Source organism: Mustela erminea, chromosome 21 (assembly GCF_009829155.1).
Source record: "Mustela erminea isolate mMusErm1 chromosome 21, mMusErm1.Pri, whole genome shotgun sequence".
In the NCBI taxonomy this organism is placed as follows: Eukaryota; Metazoa; Chordata; class Mammalia; order Carnivora; family Mustelidae; genus Mustela; species Mustela erminea.
The window spans coordinates 19,976,191-20,003,358 of record NC_045634.1 but is presented as its reverse complement, the minus strand read 5'-3'; the positions used below and the strand labels follow the sequence as shown (position 1 = coordinate 20,003,358).

The following is a 27,168-nucleotide window of genomic DNA, read 5'->3' as shown; positions in this document are numbered from 1 at the left end:
CTTTGTTATGATTTATGTTATGTCACTGTTTTTGTAGTTTGTTTCAGTAAAAAGAACTATTACTTGATACTTGTTTGAACTTCGATAAAAATGACTGAATTTTTTCTTTATAAAGTCAAGGAAAGAAAATGTACTGCTAGGCTAAGACTAAGCATGAAAGATTCCATCTGAGAGGGACAATTTGTCAGAAAATTATGAGGAGGTACAAACAGAGGGTTATAATGGAAACAGTCTTGCAACATTAACTGTATCATTCACTCTCATCAGTTCTATAATAAATCCACACACCACACTGAGGGGCGGTGTAGGCTGGATGGTTCTCCAGCAAGCAGGTTCTCAAACTGCTGGCATTCCCCCTCAGAGTGACCATGGTGCCACAGAAGGTAGAGCCTCATCTTGGCTTGGGTGGGCACTATGATTCATGCTAGAGGAATTCATTGGGAAAATGACAATGGCAGCCCAGAAAGGTGGACAAAAGCTATGATCCTAAATCACCTTCATGGTGGTCTCTTCATGACCAATTACTTAACCCCTCAGAAAGTATGGTTTAACCAAAGCAAAGACTGGAACACAGGCATAAAACTGCCTTTATGAAAACCATTGTCTCTTTTTAAAAGATACCATTAGTAAGCACCATTACTGTACCCAGAAATTAAACGTAATGCTCACTCAGCCAAAATCAAAAGTATGGTCACGTTCAGAACGTACAGAGGAGTTTTCACTGCTCTAATTACTGACTATGAGAGATTAGGTATGTTTCCCCATTAAACTAATAGTAGTTAAAAGAACTGAGAAATCTTTTGTCCAACAAGTTCAAAATGTAATTAAAATTAGTGATGTCATAGTTATATATTTAATAGTGTTGTATGAATGCACAGAGGTAGACAGGGAAGTAAATCATTTAATGAAGAATATTGAACTAATTTAATTTAATTTTGATAACAGTAATGCAATGAAAGGTAGTGAAAAGAACGTGGGCTTTAAAACTGTATAGCCCATGCTTCTAAACTTGTTCATCAATGTGACCTTGGGAAGTTTATTTAATTTCCCTAAGCCTCTGTGTCTTTCACTGCCAAAGGGGATAATATTTACTTTGCAGTGTTGTGAAATTCATTAAGAACTGGTCCATCTAGCACATAATCTTGCTGAATACAAACTGCATATTAAATAAATATGGGCTCCCTGGCATCTTAAACTTCACTCTCATATGTAAAGATTATACCCTAAGATTATAATTCGGGATGTTATAAAAATAATTCAGAATACAATATCTCAATCAGATAATAATTTAAAACTGAACATTAAAGAAACTCAGGACATTTAGGATTAAGAACAGACATCTCTCTCTATCATCCAGTAATGTTAATTATAATTTTTCCAAATTGTTCAAAAAGGAGATCAGTTTACTCTGGTAAATGAGCTCTCTCTTTCAGACAGGCTCGTAGAGTCACTTTCAGGGAATGCAGGTTAAAGAAAAAGAAAAGAACAATTTAAGGTCATCAAAATAATTATGCTGTTTGACAGCTGAATGGTTCCTCTTAGAAGTTTTAAATATAGTTTTCTATATATCAGCATTAAATTATAATTTCAAAAGAAATTTTTATTATCCTTTGATCATCCTAAGGAAAGAGACATTTTCTCTGATAAAATGTATCAAGTAAAACAACTTTAATTATTCACATCTAATAATGCAGGGAAATAAAGTTTGTCATTATACAGCTGACACCACTAGAGTGCTCATATTTTAACTCCTTTTATAAGCATTCACTCACTTAATACTTCTAACATCTCCATGGGTCAACACCATTGACCATTTTACAGATGGAAATACTGGACTTAGAAGCCTAAGGAACTCGCACAAGGTCATCCTGCTCAGCGGCAGTGATGGAGCCAGAATGTGAGCCAGTGTGGCTCAAAAGCTCGTGCTCTTAGCCTTTATGAGCATCATTAGCATGAATAAGATTATAAGCACCATCACTTTTTTTTACTATTTATTTATTAATACACATGGATTCAAGATCCTTTTATCTTTCTAGGACAGTTTAAATTTTTAATTTTTTTAAAAAAGTTTTTTTTTTTTAAAGATTGTATTTATTTATTTAAGAGAGAGAGAGTATGACCAGGGGAGGAGAGCAACAGGGACAAGTAGACTTAGTGCTAAGTGCAGAGCGTGGCATGGGGCTCCTCTCGTGACCCTGGGATCACCAACTGAGTCGAAGTCAAGAGGTGGACCCTTAACCGACTGAGCCACCCAGGCGCCCCTGACAGTTTTAGACTCTACTAGAATCAAATTAATTCTCATGATGCGTGGAATAACTGTGAAGTTGGAGCCGCAGAAAGTGAGGAAGGGTAATGACAGCAAACTCTGGGAAAGCTGTTAGGATACGCCAGGCATTTCTGGAGAACGGTCATTATTTTAATTGCTTTGATGTCTACAATAATGTAATTGGAAAAAATCATGTTTTATCCATTTGACAGGTAAGAAACGAAGGCATAGTTTAAATAACTTGACAAAGGTGTCATAGCTAATAAGTGCCAAAAGCCGGATATGGACCCAAGTTCATTCTTTCAACCACTGCTCGATGGATGATGAGAGCTGTCTTAGCAGTACCAGCAGTCTAAGGAGATCTTGCTACTGAAAACAATTTTTTATGTGAAAATACTTTACTACCAGAAAGTAGACACTCTTTTTTTTTTCCCCCAGTGATATAACATTTATAAATAAAAATTCATTTTATGTCTTACTTTGTTGTATATACAAAATTGTATGTGGGATTTAAGAAAGAATGTTTACTAGAAGGAGCATAAGGTTCAGTTTTTTAAATTAACTTTTTAAACATCTGATTTTCAACTCATGTTTTATAACAATTCTGTGAGAAATGCAAATGACAAAACTCACAACGCTACTTTTGCCCTTGTGGGCCTCTTGAAGAAAAGTATTCCATTTTTCTACTTTCTGCTGTTACTGATTCCTTTCCTTTTTCTTTCAGTAACTGGAGTTTAGATTTAAATTAGTGGATGATTATTTTGTTTGTTGGGCTTACGACCTTCTTTTTAATCAAAGCCAATTCAGAAAATCACAAATACCCACTAGACATGACATGAAATTGAATCAACAGATGTCCCTAGAAAATCTTGACATTCCACTGACTTCAACTGTTAAATGAAGAGGCATTTGGGGAAGTTATGTGTGACTATGGTGAGCAGGCCAAGGTTCTCAGCAGCAGGTGCCCTCCCAAAAGAGGCTGGAAGTCAGGAAACACAGAATGATTGTGTCTCATGCCTGAAAGTCTGAGTACTTTTTCTAGAAGGACTGTAAACAAGTGATGGCACAAAAGTTTTGGGATTTGGTAGTCATTTATTGCCAGCTATGGTACCTCTTAATTACCAATAGATCTTGTCTCAAAAGATGAAGTAGGATAGTACAGAAAAAGAGTATTTTTACATAAACTCTAATTGGGTTTTTTGGTTTTTTCTCCCCCATGGAAAAGACAAAACTGGGATTTTACACTAGTCATTACTGAGGGAGTCAGTCAGATCTAGTAATTGGAGCCTCAAGGACTCTACTTTCACTGAAAAACTATCTTACTTAAGAGCTTTGGGATTCTGGAAGAACGTGTGCTCTGCTTGTCTTCCTGTCAGGGGAAGCTAGTCACCGAACAGACTTGATAAGAAAGGACTTGAGGAATGCCACTCTCTTCAATTGAATCTTTCTTTTTTTTTTTTTTTAATTAATTTTTTATTTTTTATAAACATATATTTTTATCCCCAGGGGTACAGGTCTGTGAATCACTGCCACTCTCTTAATGGGGGAGGACGAAATGTCAGCTAAAGACTAAAGCCTGCAACATAAAAACAGAAACCAACTGGAATCTGAGGCAGTTTTACAGAGAGAACAAGTGGAAATATTAAGACATTAAATTCTAGGCTTCTTCTACTCAAAATGAATCTAGATTTTTTTTTAAATTACAAAAAGTCAACCAAAAATAATGTATCACCACCTATTATGTTCCTAGCCATGCCACCAAGATAAATAAGACAATAAAACCAGCTCTGATGCTTGAGGAATTCCCACATTAATGGACTGAAGTAGGGAAGCTGAAGAGACTCCATTTTGGAAAGGTTCTATCTCTGCTGTTCTTCTGCTAAGTCCCATTTACTCATGTTCCATATTTTACCTTTGAATAAACAAAAGAAGCTGTGATCTCACATGAAGGGGGAAGCAATAAAGTTAATCATTCTCTGAGTTTTGTTCTAGGCCCCAAACACCTCATAACATCCAAGAGCCGGATCCCAAACCTGTTCCTGGACCTCAGCTTCAACCAAACCTTGGCTGATGCTGGCATCGATACCCTTACCTTTGGTAATTTATGGACTAACACCTATTCACCTGACACTTGTGTTTTATTGGAACCTACTGTGCATCTGCAGAGAAACCAGGACCCTAGACCCTTTCCTAATGTAAATCCTCGAATCCAAGCAGTAGCAGAACTTCCTCTTCTCTCCTTCCAGTCTCCCCGATACTCCATCTGCTTTTCTCTACATAGCACTTGTCCTACTTAATAAACTGTTTTCACATTCTCCAATTCACATTTAACTTCTATTCTGCGCGAAGCTGAGGACCCTCTTGGCTGGGCCTGTGGGACCCTCCCCTGGGTTCTTGGACCCAGCCTTTCTGCACCAGGACTGGGGGAATATTGGTGGAAGAGAAAAATCTACGTCTAGATGAACCATAATTATAATCCAACATAGTAAGTACAATTGCACAGATAAGATATATGAATAAAAACAGATACAGGAATAAATCTGTCAGAAAGAGACACCTAAATAAACTGATAAGTAAGAAGGATCTTCATTAGATAGCTGGGTGTCAGATTTGTGGCTTATGAAGTAGCAATTTAATTTAGCAGGAAATTCTCTGTTAAGAGATAAGGTGAACAAAAGAAACCTTTACAGGTTGCTGGAGGTAATATATATTGAGTCAATCACTTTGGGGAAAAATTATATTAAAAGTCAATATTCACAGACATACACTTTGGATTCTAGAACCTGAAGAAACTCTTGTATAGGAGCAACTATAATTATTATTATACAAGAATGTTCATAGGATCATTGTTTGTGAGAGCAAATTAAACAACAACCAAAAACATTGAAAACAACTCAAAAGGAGGACTTGCAAATTAAATAAATAAGGTATATTCATTCAGTGAAATTTACAGCAGTAAATACACTGCAGTTACACACATTAACAGAGATAAATCTAACAAACATATTGTTGAGCTAAAACACTATAGTGTTTGAGGTTTATACACACATATATATACATGACACTAAATAAAAGCAAGAAAAATATTTAGAATTATAATTCTTTCTAGATAGAGTTAGGAATTTATTTTTCCAGCTGGGTGATGATGAAACAGGTGCTCATTTTATTAATTATTGTTATTCTTATTACTGATTCAAATATATATTTATGCATATCCTTTTGTAGGATAAAATATTTTATAATAAACTAAAGTGTTAATAATGGCCATTCTCTGTACTTACTGAAATGGGTAATCAAAATTGGGCATTCCTCCCTAAAATGTGTTAGGGCTAAATACAGGGGCTGCTGGGAATTATTAAACTTGGTGTACAGAACACAAAACTACTTTTTTCAATGTAGAAAAGGTACATAAACTGCACAGTTTATGGAAACCTATCATGTGCTTATGAGGCCTTAAATACCAACAGAGAGACAGGATAATGGGTACTCTTTTGATCAATTCTTCCCAGCTCAAGGCCAGCCTTTGGAAAAGCACAAATCCTAGGGAAATGAAGAGTTTAACTAGATTTCAATGCATATATATTAAAGATGGATATTTATTTCCATCATATTAAGAGCTAATTATCTGTCAGGAACTGTCCTCTGCCTTGGCGATATAACAATGGAAAAGAGTGAAAAGTTCTGAGCCGGGAAGAAAACCAAACAATAAATGAAATCATATAGAGAGAAACAATCTGTGATGAACATGCTAAGAAGAGAAGGAAAAAAGTAATGAGACATCAATAAAACATGGTTATCTCATATCTAAGCTTCCTATATAACCTCTATATGTCCATAGATTGAAAAACAAATATAATGCCTTCGGTATGGGAACACAACTTTGATAAATATAAGAACTGGCTAAATATATAGAGATGGAAAAGTTTATTCTGATCTAATGGTCCCATTAAAGAGTGAAATGAAGAAAACTGGAGTAACAAGTTTGGTGATGGGCACACTGACAAGTAACAGCATGCTGCAAATGCACTTTAGCCATCTTAGGTAAACTGATAATGGCTATGGATAATATGCCACTGGGTTAATGATGAAGATAAAGAAAAAAAATAATAATCACATGAGTGAGAAGGGAATAGGTGATAATTCATTTACCAAAGTATTAGGGCACAAGACGGAAGACTTAAAAAATGTATATTATTTCATATTCCCCCAAAATTATCTTTTAAAATTTGTAGCATTAGAAACATTAGAAAACAGAAAACTGAACACTGTGATACACGTGCTCTTTCTTAGCTTTAGAAAGGTACAGTAAAAGAAAATACGATAGAAGATATCGATGGCTCTCTGTCCAACAGCAATAAATGGAAAGATATTTTAATAAGGTTGATAGGCTTGTAAACATATCATGATATATCACAATGTGATATAGACAGTATCTGAAATGAAGAAAGGCAAATGGCAGCTAAAGAAGCAAAGTGGCTGCATAAGAGTAATGGAGATACAGACTACTTATCTATATAGAATACATTTCTTTGATGTGAAAATGTGTGTAAGTGTATGTAGGTGTACATAATATGCATATTTGTATATGTATATATGCACACATATATTTGTGTATGTATGTTTATATATATATATATGTGTGTGTGTATGTGTATATTAGAACAAACCGCAGTCTTGATAAAATAATAAATTCATGTCAGTTTGAAAGAACGCATCCCATGATTGGGGTTATATACAGAGAGACTGCAAGAAAATAGCAAGTTGTTAAAGAGAAATACAATTGATTTAGTGGGATGGTTTGCTTATCTAAAGGAGGATTTCAGCAAATGCTAAGTGACCAAATGGAGAGACTGTCATAGAGTGACTTCTAATACTATGTGGATGGCTAAACTAAAAATTTCCCATTTTCTTTTTATTCCTAAAACACTATCATGATCCACTTCCTGTGAGATCACCTTTCAGCCAACATTCATCCCATCGATCATACAATTCTCTAAGAATTTTGTTTTCCAATCTGTTCAACTGACTGATTGTTTCAATTAATACCCATATCTGGATATTTACGACTTCTCAGTTTCAACATTCATGACTTTCCTCTTGCTCTTTGCTTAATAAATGGCATTTATTTTTCATCATTCTTTTGCTGGCTAGTTAACATAGCTAATCAAACGAACTTGCAGTTGATGTTACCAACATTTACTTGGTACTCTTGTAATTAAAATGAATACTTTATTATTATAGTAATTTTCAACTTTCAAATATACAACTTACTTAGGATGAGCACTTGACCCAAGAAAGAAATATCACCATAGCAGAATGCCTAGATTCAACAGATCTGCTAGACTTAGCCATTTATATTGAACCACACAGCTATTATGCCAACCAACAACCATCACCACCACCAACAGAAACACGTAACTGGGTTATACTGATCCTAAGAGAATGAAGTTTCACAATCTCTTTCTTCAACTCTTTCCTACATTTATCAACTCTCATAAACAGGAAATTGTGGTGTATATCTGTTCTAAGCCTTACACCCTGTAGTATAAACTAATTTCCTTTTTCTTGATTCTCTGCATCTGGGTATCTCAATAGCTGTGAGATTTTTATTTTCACAAAATAAAAAGCAGAATAAGGTCATATCAACCACACAGATCATGTATAATACTAGTCATAATGATGGACTTCAAGAAGCAGCATAAAACAGGTTGGCGGTTACCCTTGCTGTGCTAAAAAATAAAAAGCACAATATTTTGGTAACAATAACGTTCCCAGTTTGCTGAAATAAAAGATGTTAACAGCCACATATTTCCATAGACTGGATAGAAACCGTTATAATGAAACAGAAATACATTTTGTGTAAATCAGTAATACTCCCCAAACAATTTATACATCATTTACTACTTCTTATGATAGTACGGTGAACGCTTTCTGGTATTCGCTCTAGAGATAGATGCAATCATAATGCACCCGTGAAAACATAAAATTGATTTTGCTACTGCTCTCATGTAAGAGGATTACAAATTATTTTACACTTTTCAAATACATACAACTTAATCTGGTGTGTAGTATTCATAGCTGCTAAACTCAGTAACTATTTAAGCAATTCAGAATTTCTCTGAATAATTATGAATTACTGCATTGAAATGGAGAGTTCATGATGTTTCAAAGATAATCCTGACACAATAATTACTTTCTTTTTCCATCTATTTCACTTACAAACAAATAGCTTACATGGCTAAAGAATAACCTATTTTTTGATTATTAAAAAGTAACAATGTGATTTACAGAAAAAAAGTTATGTTCAAAATTAAAGAAAGAAATAAACACCAAAAACTCCCATCGAAATAAACTCCTTTTCATTATCCCCAGGAATATGTTGACATTTACATTTTGGCCAGCTGAGGTTCAAATTAGATAGCTCCATAGGTGACAGAAACCCTGAGGCCTGCGTGGATCCTGAGGACAAAGGTGATTGTTTCAATTATTTCCCTGGAATGGCTTATCCAGCCTTGACCTCAGCATGAAGCAAGGTACTGGGAGCCTGATGCATGCAGCCATGTAATTATGCATTTAAGTTTATCTTCTTAATTAATTTAAATATGCTTGAGAAACTTACAGGGCTTGAATCAACATTTTCATGGCCTGGTCACTGGATAGAATCAAGGCTCCTGAAGTGAGACAGTTGATCACAACTTCCATGCGCTTTAGAAAGCTCTTTGGTAGAGGTAATCAAATGCTTGAAATTTCAAATCTTGGAGATTTGGAGTGATTTTTGTTTGTTTTGTTAAGAAAAATGAGGTTGAAAAAGTTGCTGTCAGCAACTGCTAATACAGCTTATAGTCAAAACCATATAAAAGAATCTTCAGCCCCTAATATATAGTAAATGAATCATTAATGAAGCCCAGACATCAGTAAGAGAAGGTAGGAGCAGACCTTAGAACTAAAAGACTAGGAGTAGAATTAGTGTCATCTGTTAAAATAGTCTTGGGGGGTGGGGGGGAGCACTGAGCCAACTCAGGATAAAGAATGGTTCCGATGCATTACCAGAGCATTAAAGCCAAAATTTGCCTAGTAGAACCTAACTCCACCTCCAGGCACCCGCACACAGGCTCATAGACCTTGATCACTGACCCTGAACACATATCCATCACTAGGCTATAACTATTTTCTCTAATCCTGGAACATACTGAGTTCTGCTCAACTTTTCTTTGCCTTTCATTTCTTCTTTGATGAATACCCTTCAAAATTTGCACTGTATCAGAGAAATGGAGCCCTTGCTCAGCTCATTTTTCTCCATGAGCATATGCTCTTCTAACATGATTTGCACAGTTACAGTTTTTCCTCTCAGGAAGGTTAGGCCACCTGCTCTCCCAGGGTCCTTCTGCACACAACCACAGTGTCCTACGCAACGGACAGATGCTAGGCTCATTTTCCTTTCCGAGATTATGTTTCAAGTTAGAATTACATGTTAGTGAACTCAGAAAGAAACTACCCTTGCTAAATCAATACACAGCAGAGTTAAAAAAAAAAAAAAAAAAAAAGCAGCCCACTATACAAAGATCAGTGAAGTTAAACAGCCAGCTTTACACTTGCCCCTAAGGATGCAGAGTTCTAAAGAAAAACAGCAGTCTGGTCAGCAAGTGTAAGACACCTGCCTGAATGTGAAGATATCTGAGGCGTTTAAGCAAAGGCAGAAAGCTTTAAAGGCGGAGGAGAGAAATTTAAGAATTTAGCCAAAAATACAAAGTGAGCTAAACTAAACTTTGCTGATGCAGTGAATTTTTCCTAGATAAGTCAGACTCATAGGTTTATTATACACATTCAATAAATTAAAGCAGTATTCATCAATGAGCTATATATGATTATTTTGTTATTATTACTTTTCATGAAAGAGTGACTTATTTTCTGGTATATCATATATTTACCATGGCTGATCCAAAAAAATGAAATCACCATCTGGTGACAATTATAGACATTGGTCCATGTGGCCCATGAAAAATTCCAGGTTTATATTTGATCATGCAGTATGTTACATAGAAAGCATATAGAGAGAAGTAAATACTCTATGTAAAGTATTTTAAAGGTATTTGTGATATCTAATATTAATTTTAACATAAAATATCATCTCTAAAAATATAGACTCATTTTCTAGATTACCAGGCTTAGCAAGCAACAGTTCATACTTACAGGTTAAAAGTCTTCTAACTTGCTAATGAATCAGTATCCTGTACTATCTCATGATCTCAATTTCCCACACCTAAAGGACAGGTAGTAATATCATATGTGTGTCATGAACACATATTGAATACAGTCTTAAAATAATATATGACATTCTTTGGAATTTCAAGACACATCCTTGTAAAGCTTAAGATAAGTAATGTTCAATTAAAAAATAAAAATAACAGCACTGTATCATCTTTGAACCAAAAGCAGTAGATATGAAGTCATGGTGGTACTTACCACAGTGAAATTCATCACTTTCAATATCCATATTGTCATGGCTAAGTTAACTATCATGGTAACCAACAGCAGAAGGACAAAGAAGTATAAGCACCTCTTTCGCCATCCATAAATCCCCACTGGGTAAAGTTGTGCATTCTCAGCTCTTGGCAGGTTGTTCTGCTGTGTTGCTAGTATATATTGTTCTCGTGTCATCTGGAAAAAAAAGAAAAAAAGAAAGAAAGAAAGAAAAGAAAGAAAAGAAGCATTCAAAACTAAAACCAATGATTTTTTAAAATCAAAAGATACAACACATTCACGAATAATGGGTAGTGAGTGTTCAAAGAATTATTGCTGTGTAATTAAAATTAGATTAGACTTGATTAAAATATTACAGAGCCTCTCACATAACATTATCAGTGCTGCTTTTTAGTGCTGTTTTACTCTGAATTTTCTAAGATATATGTTTTATTTTCAGTAACATTTACCCAATTCTAACAGTAGTTGGGGTTGTTCCCCCCCCCCCCCAAGGAGACTCTGAAGACACTCATCTCTACTCCCAGGTATCTAATCTATAACTTAAAATTCTATGCACATCCCAGCTACTCTTGGAATACATGTCACCTGTTCTTTAGGGTAGACAGAGACCAAATGAATCACAAGGCATTTCTGTACCTTTATCTAAAGAAATGGGATATCAGGGCTCAGGGTATATGTTTTAATAAACTGTAAATGCATTTGAAAGAACCTATGGGAAGAAAATATACTTTTATTGAGAATTATATAGATATAGCTATTTAATTAATATTTTTACTTAGAACTTTGCTGGTTATTTATTTTAGTTATATTTCAATGTGTTCTCAAAATAAATTTGATCTCTAAAAAAAGAAGACACTATACTGTACTATTTTATTATATAATATTATATAACATATTGATACACATAGAAGTCAGTTTTGGAAAAGAGGTGGTAGTATTCCTTGGTAATATATAAATTTAGTTTTTAAGTTAATTCTTTCAAAAAGCAAATACATTATTTTCTGCTAGATTCTACCAAGAAGTACGATTAAGAAAAGTAAAGGATATGTACTAGGCATACAATTTTTAGAGTAACTTATTTATTATCCGAAGAATAAAAACTTCAATTTTTACAAAATATAATTTTCTACAAGGCAATAAGTTTTTTAGTTTAGTTTTTTCTCTTTAGATTTCATCAGATTTCTTTTATTGTTCATGTCAATTAAACAATACAAGAAGAGAAATCATGCTAAATAAATATACCAAAATAAAAGCAACATCAATAGAATTAAAAATTATCTGTCAAGTAATATAAAATACAGGCATATCTCATTGTATTGTGCTTTACAGGTACTGCATTATTGACAAATTGAAGATTTGTGGCAACCTTGAGTCAAGCAAGTCTATCAGTGCCATTTTTCCAATGGCATTTGTTCATTTTGTATCTCTCTGTCACATTTTAGTAATTTTCACAACATTTTAAGATTTTTCCATTATATTTTTCATGGTGATCTGTGATCAGTGATCTTTGATGTTACTAATAATTTTGGTGAGGGGGGGCACCACGAACCACACTTATGTAAGGTGGTGGCTTTACTGACATTTGTTTGCGCTTTGACTGTTTCACACCATGGCCCTTCACCCTCTCTCTCCTTTCCCATCCTGTCTTTTACCTGAGACACAACAATATTGAAATTAGGCCAATCAAAAACTCTGCAGTGACTTGCGGGGATAAGCATCAGGTACTGTACGGAATTGTTAAATTACTATATTTATTGTACACCTGAAACTAGTATTACACTTTATGTTAACAGGAACTTAAAAAAAAAAAAAAACTTAAAGGAAAAACCCTGTAATGGTCACTAAGTATTCAAATAAAAGGAAGAGTTGCATGTTTCACTTTAAATCAAAAGCTAGAAATGACTAAGCTTGGTAAGGAGGGCCCATCTTCTTGGGCCAAACAGTTAGCCAAGATGTGAATGCAAAGAAACAGTTCTTGAAGGAAATTAAAAGTGCTATTCCAGTAAACAGACTAAGGTTAAGAAAGCAAAACAGCCTTATTGTTGATATGGAGAAAGTCTTAGTGGTCCAGATAAAAATATCAGAGCGGCCACAACATCCCCTTAAGCCAAAGCCTAATCCAGAGAAAGGCTCTAACTTTCTTCAATTCTCTGGAGGCCAATAGAGGTGAGGAAGCTGCAGAAGAAAAGCCGGAAGTGATCAAGGGTGGGTCATGAGGTTTAAATAAAAAGCCATTTCCAAAACATAAAAGTGCAAGACAAAGCAGCAAGTGCTTATGTAGAAGCTGTAGCAAGTTACCTGGAAGACCTAACTATGATAACTCATGAGGGTGGCTACACTCAGCAACAGATTTTTCAATGTAGATGAAATAGCCTTCTGTTGGAAAAAGACACTATTTAGGATTTTCATAACTAGAGGGAAGTCTGGCTTCAAAGCTTCAAGGGAGATTGACTCTCTTGTTAGGGGCTAATGCAGCTGGTGACTTTAAGTTGAAGCCAATGCTCATTTATCAATTCCAAAAATCCTAGAGCCCTAAAGAATTATGTTAAATCTATTCTGCATATACTCTGTAAATGGAGCAACAAAGCCTGGAGATGGCATATATATTTATAACATGATTTAGTGACTATTTTAAGTCCATTGTTGAGAACCACTGCTGACAAAAAGATTATTTTCCAAATATTACTGTTCATTGCCAATGCACTTGGTCATTCAAATGCTTTGATGGAGATGTAAAACCAGATTAAAGATGTTTTCATGCCTATTAACACAACATCCACTCTTCAGCCCATGATTAAATGAGTCATTTGACTTCCAAGTCATATTATTTAAGAAATACATTTCATAAGGCTAAGTGTTATAGACAGTGATTCTCCTGATGGATCTGGGCAAAACAAATTGAAAACCCAGAAAGGATTCACCATTCTAAATGCCATTAAGAACATTCATGATTCATGGGAAGAAGTCACAATATCAATATGAACAGGAGCTTGGAAGAAGTTGATTTAACCCTCATGGGTTTGAGGGGTTCATGAGTTCGATGGAGGGAGTAGCTACAGTTGTGGAAACAGCAAGGGAACGAGAATGAGAAGTGGAGCCTAAAGATGGGACTGAATTGCTACAATCTCATGATCAAACGTGAACGGATGAGGGGTTGTTTCTTAAGGATGAGCAAAGAAAGTGGTTTCTTGAGATGAAATCTGTTCCTGGTGAAGAGACTGTGAAGATTGTTGCAATGACAACAAAGGATTTAGAATATTATATAATTTAGTTGATAAAGCAGCAGCAGACTTTGTGAGGACTGACTTCAATTTTGAAAGAAGTTTTACTGTGGGTAAAATGCTAAAAAAATAGTCCTCCACCCTACAGAGAAATCACTTGTAAAAGGAAGAGTCAATGGATGCAAAAGGCTTCTCTGTTGTCTTGTTTTAAGAACGTGCCAACCCAGTCTTCAGTAACCACCATCATGACCAGTCAGCAGCCATCAACTTTGAGGCATGATCTTTCACCAGCAAAAAGATTACATTTCATGGTAAGCTCAGATGATGTTTAGCATATTAGAGCAATAAAGTATTTTTAATTAAGGTATGCACATTATTCTGTTAAACATGTTAATGCACAATTAGTAGACTACAGTATAATATAAAATAATTTTTATATGCACTGGTAAACTGAAAAATTTATTTAACTCACTTTATCAAAATATTTGCTTTATTGTGGCAGTCTGGAATAGAACCTACCATATTTCTGAGGGATGCCCATATATGTTATGTAAAATATGTAACTTAAGAGTATAAGTTATAGTATTTATTGAGTCAATCCTCTTCTAAATAAAATGTGGAACTGCATATTGATAAATGCAAATACCCCAAATTTTTTTGGCTTTTTCCCAATCTGTTTTAATTTTAGAGCTTTAGCTTTAAATTACCTTAACACAAACTGAGGGTTTTGGAAGGGGGTGATGAGGGGTTGGATGAGCCTGGTGATGGGTATTATGGAGAGCATGTATTGCATGGAGTACTGGGTGTGGCGCATAAACAACAAATTTTGGAACACTGAAAAAAAAATAAAAGGAAATCAAACAAACAAAAAATTATCTTAATGCACTACTAAACTTTCAAATTTTTTATGAAGAGCATTATGCTCCATATAATAAAAATCCTTGCATATGTTAAATCAGAATTCTAAATGAATTAGAAGTGCTAATAATACTAGATGATAAAGAGCACATTCTTTCATGATATAAAGAATTACCTGTTAAATGTCATAAGGTAAATATTTCATGTTTCCTTGATACTAGCCTCAATCCTTAGTCTTGAATGAGATTCCTATTTCAAGGGGTGATATACAACATATTAACTACTGTGTAATATGTTACAACAGATGACCGTATGCTATGGGAATTTACTTTGCCTGAGGATTTGGTGGAGATCTTATAATCCTAACAGCAGTTATGATTGCAAAGCAGAAAATATATTAGAAGAAGAAGATAGAAGGAATCTAAGGACAACCACCATTGAAAGTAAGAATAAGGAAGGCATAAGAAAAGGAAGCACACGGTTGTAGAAGAAGGGCATGAGAGAGCAGAAGCCTGGCTATGCCTGATTGGCAGGTAGAAGATTTTGCCTTGTGTAGCTCCTCTGTGAAAAGGCACAAAAGCTGGGACTATTTAGATCATGCATTGCCTTTCATCTCACATTAAAGCAAAGTTCTTTCTCAAATATTCTATTTCTACTAATTATACTTAGACATGAAGGTGAAATTAATGTGTTTTAGAAAAGAAATGAGAACTTAGTTAAATCTCTAAAATAAAATGAATACAAATTACAAAGAAAATGGTCTTTCGAGCAGTAAGATTTTTGGTAAAGCAATAGAAATTCTCTACATATATCAAATGCCACTAACAACTTTGTAAAGCAAATAGGATAACAAAAAGGTCAGAGAAAATGCTATCTAGGACACATAAAAAATTTATTTAATTGCACTATTTTTTTAAGATTTTATTTATTTATTTATTTGACAGAGATCGCAAGTAGGCAGAGAGAAAGTGAAGCTGTCTCCCTGCTGAGCAGAGAGCCTGATGTGGGGCTCGAACCCAGGAGGCTGGGATCATGACCTGAGTCGAAGGCAGAGGCTTTAACCCACTAAGCCACCCAGAGCCCCCTAATTGCACTATTTTTATCACCTCAAGAAATTCAGTGGTATTTTCTTTTCTTCTTTTAAGATTTTATTTATTTATTCATGAGAGACAAAGAAGAAAAGCAGAGGCAGAGGGAGAAGCAGGCTCCCCACAGAGCAAGTAGCCTGGTGCAAGACTCCCAGGACTTTGGGATCATGACCTGAGCCAAAGGCAGACACTTAACCGACTGAGCTACCCAGGTGCCCACAATGTTGTTTTCTTAAAGATGAGCTTAATTTATATACCTTCCTCATCACAAAACAGAGTATCCAAAGTGCAAAAAGACAAGGGTAGGGTTTTCTTTTAAAAAACTTCATTTTTTCTTAAATCTCACAGACTGTTTTCTTTTCATTTTTTAAAATAAAATTGTATTTAAATTCCATTTAATTAATGTATAGTATAATATTAGTTTCAAAGATAGAACTTAGTGATTCATTAGTTGTATAGCACACCCACTGCTCATTCCATCAAGTGCCCCCCATAATGACCATCACTCAGTTACCCCATCCCCCCTACCTCCCCTCCAGCAACCCTCAGTTTCCTATGATCAAGAGTCTCTTATGGTTTGCCTCCATATAAGTGCCCATCTTATTTTATTTTTCCTTCCCATCCCCTGTGTTCTTCAGTTTTGTTTTTGTTTTTTAAATTCCAAATATGAGTGAAACAATATGATATTTGTCTTTTTCTTACTGACTTATTTCACTTAGTGTAACACCCTCTAGTTCCCTCCATGTCATTGCAAACAGCAAGATTTCATTATTTTTGATGGCTGAGTAATAGTCCATCTCTCTCTCTCTCTCTCTCTCTCACACACACACACACACACACACACATACACACACGATCTTCTTTAGCCATTCATCTGTCAGTGGACATCTGGGCAGACATGTGGGCTTTTCCCATATTTTGGCTATTGTCGACATTGCTGCTATAAACATTGAGGTGCCCCTTCAGATCACTACATTTGTATCCTTTAGGTAAATACCTAGTAGTGCAATTGCCAGATCACAGGGTAGCTTTATTTTTAACTTTTTGAGGAACCACCACACTGTTTTCCAGGATGGCTACACCAGCTTGCATTCCCACCAGCAGTGTAAGAGGGTTCCCCCCTTCTCCACATCCTTGCCAGCATCTGTTATTTCCTGTAGCCATTTTTACTGGTTCTATCTCATTGTGGTTTTGATTTCTATTTCTTTGATGCCAAGTTATGTTGAGCATTTCTTCATGTGTCTGTTGGCCATTTATATATCTTCTTTAGAGAAATGTCTGTTCATGTCTTCTGCCCATTTCTTGACTGGATTTTATGTTTTTTGGTTATTGGTGGTTTTTGTTTGTTTGTTTGTTTGTTTGTTTGTTTTAAATCACAAAACCTTTCAGTAGCTGTTACAGGACAGTAGTAGTACTAGCAAAGAAGAGTAACAATGTACTCTAAGAGATTAAGCAAATTGTCATAGATTTGTACCTTTTACAACCTTTGCCTAAAATGTTAAATATTGATCCATTTTCAAGTATTAAAAATATTCTGAAATACCTTGGTTCCCTAGGCATTCTGAAAATTCTGTAAGTAAAATAGAAAACTGGTCCACTAAATGATATTGTGATTCTAAAGGAATCTATCAAACAAATGTACACTTGCAGAGATACTTATTTTCCGAGATCAGCAAAGTAGATTTCCTAAGAGAGAGAGAGAAGATCATGATTTCCTGAGAGAAAACATCACCACACTGAAATGTCATTCTGGCTTAGTCCTCTCTATTTCTGCAATATAAATTCAACATCCTACTTCACAATACTTTCTTTGCAATTCTTTTGGTTTTCAAGGTTGTGCAGACTCACTCCTCCTGGTCGCTCAATAAAATAATTAAGACCTTATTCATCTTAAGCTTTGTCATTCAATTTTATGTTATATATATTTTTTTAATTTTTACTTTTTATTTGAGACAGCAAGAGAGAGAGAGAGAGAGAGAGAGAGCGAGCGCACACACGGGGAGCAGCAGAGGGAGAGGGAGAAGCAGACTCCCCTGCTGAGCAGGCAGTCGGATGCAGCCTCAATCCAGGGACCCTGGGATTATGACCTGAGCTTCACCAATTGAGCCACCCACGTGCCTCTTCATGCTATATTTCTTGTCTACAAAGCATTTTTAGGACCAAACAATTTATAACAGCTAGTCATTTTTAGTTAATACCAAAGAACACCTCAGCCTTCTTGGATTAAGACAGCTATTAGCACATTAAGGTAAATGCATTTACCTGTATTTTCATGTAATTCAGGAAAGGGCTTATTTAAATTTGGACTTTGCACTTTCTTTATAAAAAAACATACTTACAAAAATCCTGATAATGTGAATAAAATATGCAGCATGATTTTAGGAGGTTAAATGAAAGATACATGGGCAAATAGAATTAGACCTTGGGAATTTTTCAATATTTTTAATTTTTTTAACTGACAGCAGCTGTGCTGTGGTTCAAGTCTGCAGGCAGCTGGCATGGGGCATGTTGCACCAAGGTTCACTTCCTTCCTTCACAGAACACTTTTTCAGAAGCTCCATGACCACAAACTTGCTCCACTTGGATTTTAATGTATGGTACCTAGAATGTATGTGTGTGTAGAAGATCGAACCTCTCCTTGCCAACCCCAATAGTCTTTGCCCTCTTTAAGAGAGGTTTTAGCATTTATTTTCTAAAATTGGCAGTGGAAATAGGAGGGCATCTATAAATAAAATTATTAGACATGGTATCTTTCTGTATAGACAGGGAAGGCTAAAGAAAATTTGACCTCTACTAATATTTGAGAACAGAGGAAGAAAAGAAGGTGCTAAGCAAGAGTACAATGCATAAGGTAATTGTTTTCCATTGTTGGTGGTTATAATTAAGGGTAAAAATAAAAGCTACTAATGGAATGCCCCATTTTATGTCTTGTAAGGGAAAAATATTGTCAGAAAGGATAACTGAGTGATCCTACCATGTTTGTATCCTCATGACCATTAAAGGGAGAGAGTTTGAACAACTTAAAAATGGGAGTAAGAACTGGGAAACATGGAGGTGAGCTGTGGGACATAGCTCTTTAAAATCTGAGTTTTACCAAATATAGAAAAAGGACCATCAAACACTGCAGTGCTTGAGGACATTAAAAGTTAGTTCAAGATTGATCACTTTATCTCCAGTTTAGATTTTGCCACTAAATTGTCAATCTGATGATACAGCCATAAAGAGAACCCAATTTTATATTGGAAGTGATCTATCTGATATGACTGTTTTTTTAAAATATCACATGTAATGATTTTATAATACTATTCACATAAACACTGGATATAATGCAGAGATGTAAGCACCAAGACTGGAAGGAAATGGCAAATTATTTATTGATTTCCCTCACTAATTTGATTCCTTAAAATCAGAATATAAATTGAGCATCTAATTTCTGCTCAGACCTGTCCCCGGTGTCCCTGTTATGGGAAATATGAACATAAAACATACATCTCTGAGAAAGTAAGCTAGAAAATTTGAAAAATTGCTTTTGATTTTTGATTCTGGAGCTAGTATTCAGTATACTCAAGTACCAATATGCAATAGCCTTGTAACCATAAAAATTGAATCTTGGTTCCAAAACCTCTTAACCTGCTCAATGGGAGTAGCTTATTTCTAGGAGAAGTGGTAAATCATGTTGGTGTCACTTTTCTTTAAGTATTGATCATCTTAGATTTAACACTACAATTGTCTCTTATTTGCTCAGATAAGGAATGGAGCACACTCAACTAAATGCGGTCTCAGATTTTATGTGCCAAGTTGCAATCCCAGCCCAGCCCAGCCATTCCATTCTGTGCATCCTAGGGCAAGTCACTTAGATTAGACTTTCTCTGCCCCAGATTCCTGAGCTCTCAAATGAATATTACATTGACTTATATAAGAGCAATATGGGGCCATCAAAGTAGGATGTTGAAATGTCCTTTTCATTTTAAATGGTAAAAATACTCATTTTAAAACTTTTTGGGGGGGGCACCTGGGTGGCTCAGTGGGTTAAAGCCTCTGCCTTCGGCTCAGGTCATGATCCCAGGGTCCTGGGATCAAGCCCCACATCGGGCTCTCTGCTCAGCAGGGAGCCTGCTTCCCTTCCTCTCTCTCTGCCTGTCTCTCTGCCTACTTGTGATCTCTGTCTGTCAAATAAATAAATAAAATCTTTAAAAAAAAACACTTTGTTTTCTACCTCTTAGCTAGTGGCCACCTACTCAAGAGCTATATGAGTATATTAGAATTAATTTCAAAAGACATGATTGGGATGAGGAAGTGGTGATGCAACATGGGGGCTTAAGCGGGTAGGAGAAGAATCAATGAAACAAGATGGGATTGGGAGGGAGACAAACCATAAGTGACTCTTAATCTCACAAAACAAACTGAGGGTTGCTGGGGGACGGAGGTTGGGAGAAGGGGTGTGGGATTATGGACATTGGGGAGGGTATGTGCTTTGGTGAGTGCTGTGAAGTGTGTAAACCTGGTGATTCACAGACCTGTACCCCTGGGGATAAAAATATATTATATGTTTATAAAAAATTTAAAAAGAAATAGTTTTAATAAAAAAAAAACAAATAAAAAATAAAATGCTGAGGTATTAATATTGCCTTTCATATTCAGTTGGCTAAATTAAAACAAACAAACAAACTACAAAAAAAAAAAGACATGATTGGAATCTCATATTCAAAACAAAATGTTTGAAGTGTTCAGATTATATGGTGTGAACTTGACAAAGCAGAAAGGCATTTTATTTCCTGTTCCCAGAAAATGAGTCTCTAAACAGCTACTAATGTTGAGAGAGATTGAAAACAATACAGTAAAGTCCACTTACCATGGCAATTTAAACTTCTCCCTACCTATGACATTTAATTCTCAAAGGCATATTCCAATATGGTGATAGTTAAAATTTGCTACTTGAGAAAAAATGTCCCTTTGGAAAGGATTTTTTTTTTTTTCCAGTTGGTTTATGGAAAACGTGGTAGTCCGTTTTTACAACCTGGAAAAGAAGCAGCCTAGCAACTGAATTTCAAGAATGATAAAAGCTATCTGAGTCAAATGGGCTGCCTCTTGAGATAGGAAATAGAAGAGGATTCTAGCCAACCCTGAAAGAAAAAAAAGGAACCTGAACAGGCATTAAAAGAGAAACACATCCCCAGATGAATAAAAGTTCTATAAAAACGTAGACATTGACAAGGATATTTTTCAGTGACCCAATGGTCTTTCTGAGCTTATTTTACATCCTTTATGCATCCCCAAATCATATGCTTTTATATAGGAAATACATCTTTAGTATTTAATTGGATGCAAAGTCAATCACCGTTTTGGGCATTTATTTAGGCATAGACTTAGATTGAGGTTCCTAACATCTAAGTAACTCAATTCTCAGATCCCCTCACGTGATATTAACAATAATAAAATAATAATAATAAAAATAAAATCTATCCATTAGAGCAACTGTGAAGGAAGCTGAGAAGCCTTTTGCCTACTCAGGTATATCAACATAGAGATAAAACAACATAGACAGTCAGGAGCACCATTTACCCTAAGACTGCAAGCATGAGAGGCCTGCTGGGAAGCACTGCTACACATACACAGCAGGAGCAAAAGGAAAAATCTTTAAGGACAAACAAATTCGCCAGAAACACAGCTGGGGAGCTTAACTGGGCAGGTGGAGAGCCCACACTATTTAAACCAATAAGGATCAATAGAAAAACAGGTTTAAAGAATAGGAAGAAAGAGAATCAGAGAAAGACGAAGGGTTATTGGCTTGTATTTTATAGCAAGTAGAAAAACTTAATGAGAACAAGAAAAATAAAGTATGGCTTCTATGGCCCTGATGATGGATTTGAAAGCACCATTGTTTATGAAAAACCCTGCAAACAAATTTCAAAATACTCTTTTGAAAGTCTTTTTTATTCCACTTTGACAACTTTAGTTACTTTTAATCAGATTAAAATAGATACAGTATAGTCAAATCTGTTTTGATGTAGAATTTTCTAATTTGTAATAAACTCCTAGGAAATATGTTCTGCTCAGGGTTTTCTCACTTTTGGATATAAGGTAAAGTACAGAGTCATTAAAAATATGTTTTGTTTTAGAATGTTCTGCTTTAAATGAATCAAACACAGATGACATTTTAAAGATCAGTATAATTTAACCAAGTTTTTTTTTTTTTCCCCAGCATAACTAAATGTTGACTACCTAAATAAAGATAAAGCAGCTGAGCCAATAATTGGGCTTCAACTCTCTGAATTTTTTAGGTTTTAAAAAGTAAAATAAAAGGTAAGGCCCACTTTTGTAGGAGGCAGAGAGGAAATGTAGACCAGTTCAGTATCTGATGACATGAAGGAGGGACATAAAAAGAAGCCTGAAAAGTCATCATTAAGTGGTGCCAGTATAGAAGAGGCTGGAGAGTTGGCCCGCTGAGACCTGCCCCTGAACGTACACCTCTCTCCCTGTTGAATCTTAAGAGGGGCCATATAGGAAAACATAGGCCAGGAGAAGAAATGAATGCTTCCTCCATCATTACTCATACTAACCTTGGATGGGCACACATACATCATGAGTATTAACCTGTCTTGCCACCATAGATGGAAATTGAAAAAAAGAGAACTGGTAACATTATTTCCTTTTGCTTTATATGCAACAAATCAGCCTTTTTCAGTACTAGTGTTAAGAAACTAAGCAAGAACACTGGCTAGCTGTTGTTACCTGAGAAGCCTTGTGGAGGACATATACATATTTTCCAAGATATGTATGCATGTATGTATGTGTGTGTGTGTATGGGTATCTATTGATCTATCTATATATCCCTCTCTTTTCTGTTGTTTTATGGTTGTTTCTTATCTTAGCTTATGAAGAAGTAGTGGACCATGCCACCCCAAAGTGGGTTACTTTGACATATTGACTATTTTTAGGTGTAGGCACTTGGAAATAGCAAATACAGGAGGATTTCTCTGAACAAGCTTTGTCTGTCGAAAGTGAGACCCTCCAAAAGAAACTCTTTTGTCATTAGTGCCATCCCCAGGAATTTCATCAACCAGGTAGGACTGACTCTTGTTACAGGGGAGAATAGAACTCAACACCACACCCAGATATACTCTATCACAAACTATCACTCCTCCCATTTATTTTTCTAAGGGCTCATTCATCTTTCCTAAAAATGATTTCCTCACCTCTGAGAGACCTATATTCCACTCCACATTCCTTATTAAGCTGGTATTTAAGTCAGAATTCTAAGACACCTCTTTGGGTTACTAATTTTTCCCCATTTCCCACGTATGAATGAGGTATACATGTCAATAAAATTCTGGTTTTTTTTTTTTTTCCTATTAATCTGTTTTAATGACAGGATCCTTAGCCAAGAACTCCTAGGTAAGAGGTAAAATTATTTTTTCTCCTTTAAACTCACAAGATTATAAACTCCTTTGCTTAAAAATTTTTATAGTCACCTTAGCACCTAAAAATTTTTTATAGTCACCAGAAAAAATTTTTTTATAGTCACCAACAAACACAGGTATGTTATAAATGATACAAAAAGATTAATGGCACTTTTGTTGAATACCTATTCCATGCTAGGCATTTTGCTGGTGATTCTATTGTTGATTCAGCTAAAACCAAATTGATTTTTACTTTAATTGAGGAAAGGGAGCACTTTGGGAATCATGATGGTACCATTTAGTGTATTACTGCTATATCCATGAGCTTCATTAAATAATTCAATAAATATTTGTTGACTCTAAGAATGGATGAACTTATGTAGAAAGCATATAATTCATACAATTAGAAACATATTTAGGGAGTGCAGTGAGAGTATGGACTTATATTTTATAATTCAAAATATTATTATACAATCCAAGATATGTCTTTTTTTTCTATTTGTTAACTGGAAAAGCTGTAGCTATTTTATGTCCTTTATTGGACTAGATGAAACCTTGGGGTTGGTGGTTGGGGCTTTTTGAGAAAACAGTCCTTGAAAACATATTTCTAATTCTAATGCCATCATTGTGTCACTATTCTATTGACAGTGACACAATATTTTAAGTTATTATAGCTAAAAAAAACCCTAAAAATCTAATGATACTTATATATTATGTCTCTTTTGGGGGGGCATGTAGTTCCACCTTTATATCATATTTTTTCAAATATGTCTGTTTGTATCAGTTCTCGTTGTCAGCATTTATCATGTCATGGCAAGACTACTTTAAAGATTTCCAGCTTCTGCCTTAATTCTTGCCTCTACTGCTTAGTTTCAGGGAACATGTTCTGATAGCATAATTATTGTATTTATTTATATATCAAATGAATTTAGTTTAACACCTTCTATACACAAGGCATTTTTCTAGAAGCTATCCACGCAGAAGGGAAGACAAAAATTCCTGACCTCATGGGATTTATATTCGCAAGCTGGTCACAAACAAAGAGCAAGCAAAAATAACTAAAACAGTGAGAGAGTAGTAAAAAGCCAAATAATGGAAGGATGGAGAATAATGAAAATGTGTGCTGCCATTTAGACAGGATAGCCTGTTAAAGCCTCACTGGAAACCCACGTTTTGAGAAATGTCCATAAGCACATGAAGGGGGGAGCTATGCATCCACCAGGATAATAGCTTTCCAGACAGAGAGGAAAGAACTTGACTGCCATGTTCTGGGTCTAGCAGGGAGGCAGGGGTAGACAGATCAAACTAAGTGAAGTCAGAGACATAGTAGAGGCAGGGTTCCACAGAGCACTGGGAAGTTTGTTTTCTACTCAAATATATATATATATTTTTTTTCCATCTAGGCATTCTGTAACTGTGTCATATAAAATAACTCAGTACCCTTCCATCTTACTTCCCTCTCCCTGATTCCTTTATCTTCATGAACTTATCTCTACTTAGTGGTAAATTAAATATCCATCTGTTTATTTTGTGTCACTTCCCCTAAAATAGATGCCATATGAGGACAGGGACTTTGAGCTGTTTATTGCTACAACCCCCTGAAGGAGAAAAATAGGTGCATAAAGCATTTTTGAATAAATAATTATTATGTAGCCACCATTTGTCCAATAATACTGTCATGCAGGCAGCAGGTTTTCAAGACGATCTGATTGAATGAATTTGTTCTTCTTTCTTCATTTCTGAGGTGTGTGTTCTTCAACAAGGTCAGAGGATTACATTCATGAAGTTTTAAATTTCGACAGTATTCTCACCATATACTATTTATGACACTCTAATCATGTATTTGAGTCATTTCCTTATCTAAAAATTGACAGTAAACTAACCTACCTTTGAAACATTTAAAGATTAAAGAATGCAATGTATAACTTACCTAAAATATAAGTATGTATTGATTCTTACAGCTTTTCCTTCTTTACCTCACCATATGACAATGACTATATTTTCTATGAAAAAAATTACATAATTTTAGAATTTATGAAGAAAGTTGGTATTTTTGCTTTTACTGATTTTTTAAAATTATTAAATCGATAAAATGCTAAAAAATGGATACCTACAGAATTTAGAGCTGTAACTAAATACCCAATTGTTTGTTGATAACAAATCAAATAATAGTAAATTAAATGACCCGAGAGGCTATCTTCTAGAACCCACTTTCAGCCCCTGTGTCTTAGCTGCTTTCATGAGCTTTTAAAAGTTGGGGTTTTTCTTCATTTGTACTTAGTGATTTGAAACTGAAAAAAAATTCCCAATTGGTTAATATATTGAAGTGAACAGAAGTGGAAAAAGAAGTCATGGAAAAGTGGTTACCTATGCAAAACAAAATAATTTTACAAAGACTAAAGGAAAGAAAAGAAATGCTTTTCTTTTCACATAGGGAGGCTGTCTCTAATCTTCATGGATATATAAAAAGTGATTTTAAATATTATTTATTGTATTAATTCTGCTATATCCAAACCAAGAAAACAGTGTATTCCATGAAAGATTGCAAAATATGCCACATCAAAAGATGCCACTTTGGCATCTTGATACATTGACCTTAGGCAGTCGAAAACCAGCAAATGAAAGGGGAGGATTTCTCTGAACTCCTCTTATTTGCCTAAAGACATTCTCGAAAAGAAACTCCCTTGTCATAAATCCTCTCCCTGGGAGTATCATCCGTCAGGAAGGGCTGACTCCTATAACACCTAAGGAGGATAGAAGTTGACACCACACTCAGACACATGTTGCCACAAACTATTACACTTCCCATCTATTCTTCTAAGGGCCCATTCATCTTTGCTAAAAGTAATTTTCTCTCTCCTAAGAGGCCTACATTACACTCCCCTTTTCCTATTAAGATGGCATTTAAGTCTGAATTCTAAGCCATCTGTTTGGGTTACTCACTTTTCCCTAGTTATCCCTTATGTATAAATGAGGAAAACATGTTAATAAACTTCTGCCTATTGGGTTTTGTTGTTGTTAATCTGTCCTTTATTACAGGAGCCTCAGCCAAGAACTCAAAAGGGTAGATGGAAAATTATTTTTCTTCTCCTACACTTATGAATACCTGTCCATAGGACAGGAAACCAGCTGGCCCCACAGAGCTCTCCGTTGTGTTCCCATCCCTGCACCTCCTCTGTTGTGACACCAAAGTAATTTCTCTAGAGTTTGCCCAGAGACGTGATTTCAGATTCTCCCACTGTGTAAATTGTTTTCTGATTGCATTTTATAAAATTATTTTTTTTTAAACTGCATTTTCTCCAGAGCTCTGGAGAGCTGTATTCCAGGCCATGATATATAATTTAGACCTCAACACGGTGATCTGAAAAGGCCTTGGCCATATTATGAATTGGTGACCTTTACAAATTGCATTCAAATGGTTTAAAAACACCCATTTTACAATCAAGAAACAGTACAGACGGGGAGTTTAACTAGATGAATATAAAACAAAATTGTTTAAAACCATGTCAATTGCTAGTTCTAAGAATAACTGAATATATTAATAGCCAATGTGATCCTTGATATTTTGCTTATTTGTTTATTCACTTATTTAATTATTATACACACTACATTAGGATGAATAAGAAAAGAAGCAATAATAAAAATCATCTAAGTATTTAAAACACTTTAAAATTTTTATTTGAATAAGTGAAGATCTGCATATCAAAATCCACTTGAAACATTATACAGATTTAATGATAAACTACAAAGTGCTTATTCTAGATTACTTCCATGATACAGTACTTAGGTGAAATTAGTGCTTGTTCTAGTACCATCTGCAGACTTTTGCATTTTAACAGTACTTTCATGCTCCC

General features: G+C 35.1%; 1 protein-coding gene across 8 annotated transcripts in view; it reads right to left on the bottom strand.

Annotated features, from left to right (window-relative positions):
* SGCZ (sarcoglycan zeta) overlaps positions 1–27,168 on the bottom strand; it is a 1,085,895-nt gene that overhangs the window by 457,690 nt on the left and 601,037 nt on the right. For 7 of the 8 annotated variants that reach the window (XM_032329030.1, XM_032329036.1, XM_032329037.1 and 4 more), the window contains one exon: positions 10,730–10,924. In XM_032329030.1, coding sequence (XP_032184921.1) covers positions 10,730–10,924 — 195 coding nt within the window. Of the gene's footprint in view, positions 1–10,729; positions 10,925–25,244; positions 25,307–27,168 lie in introns of those variants that run through there. The other variant, XM_032329035.1, reaches the window with a different exon arrangement.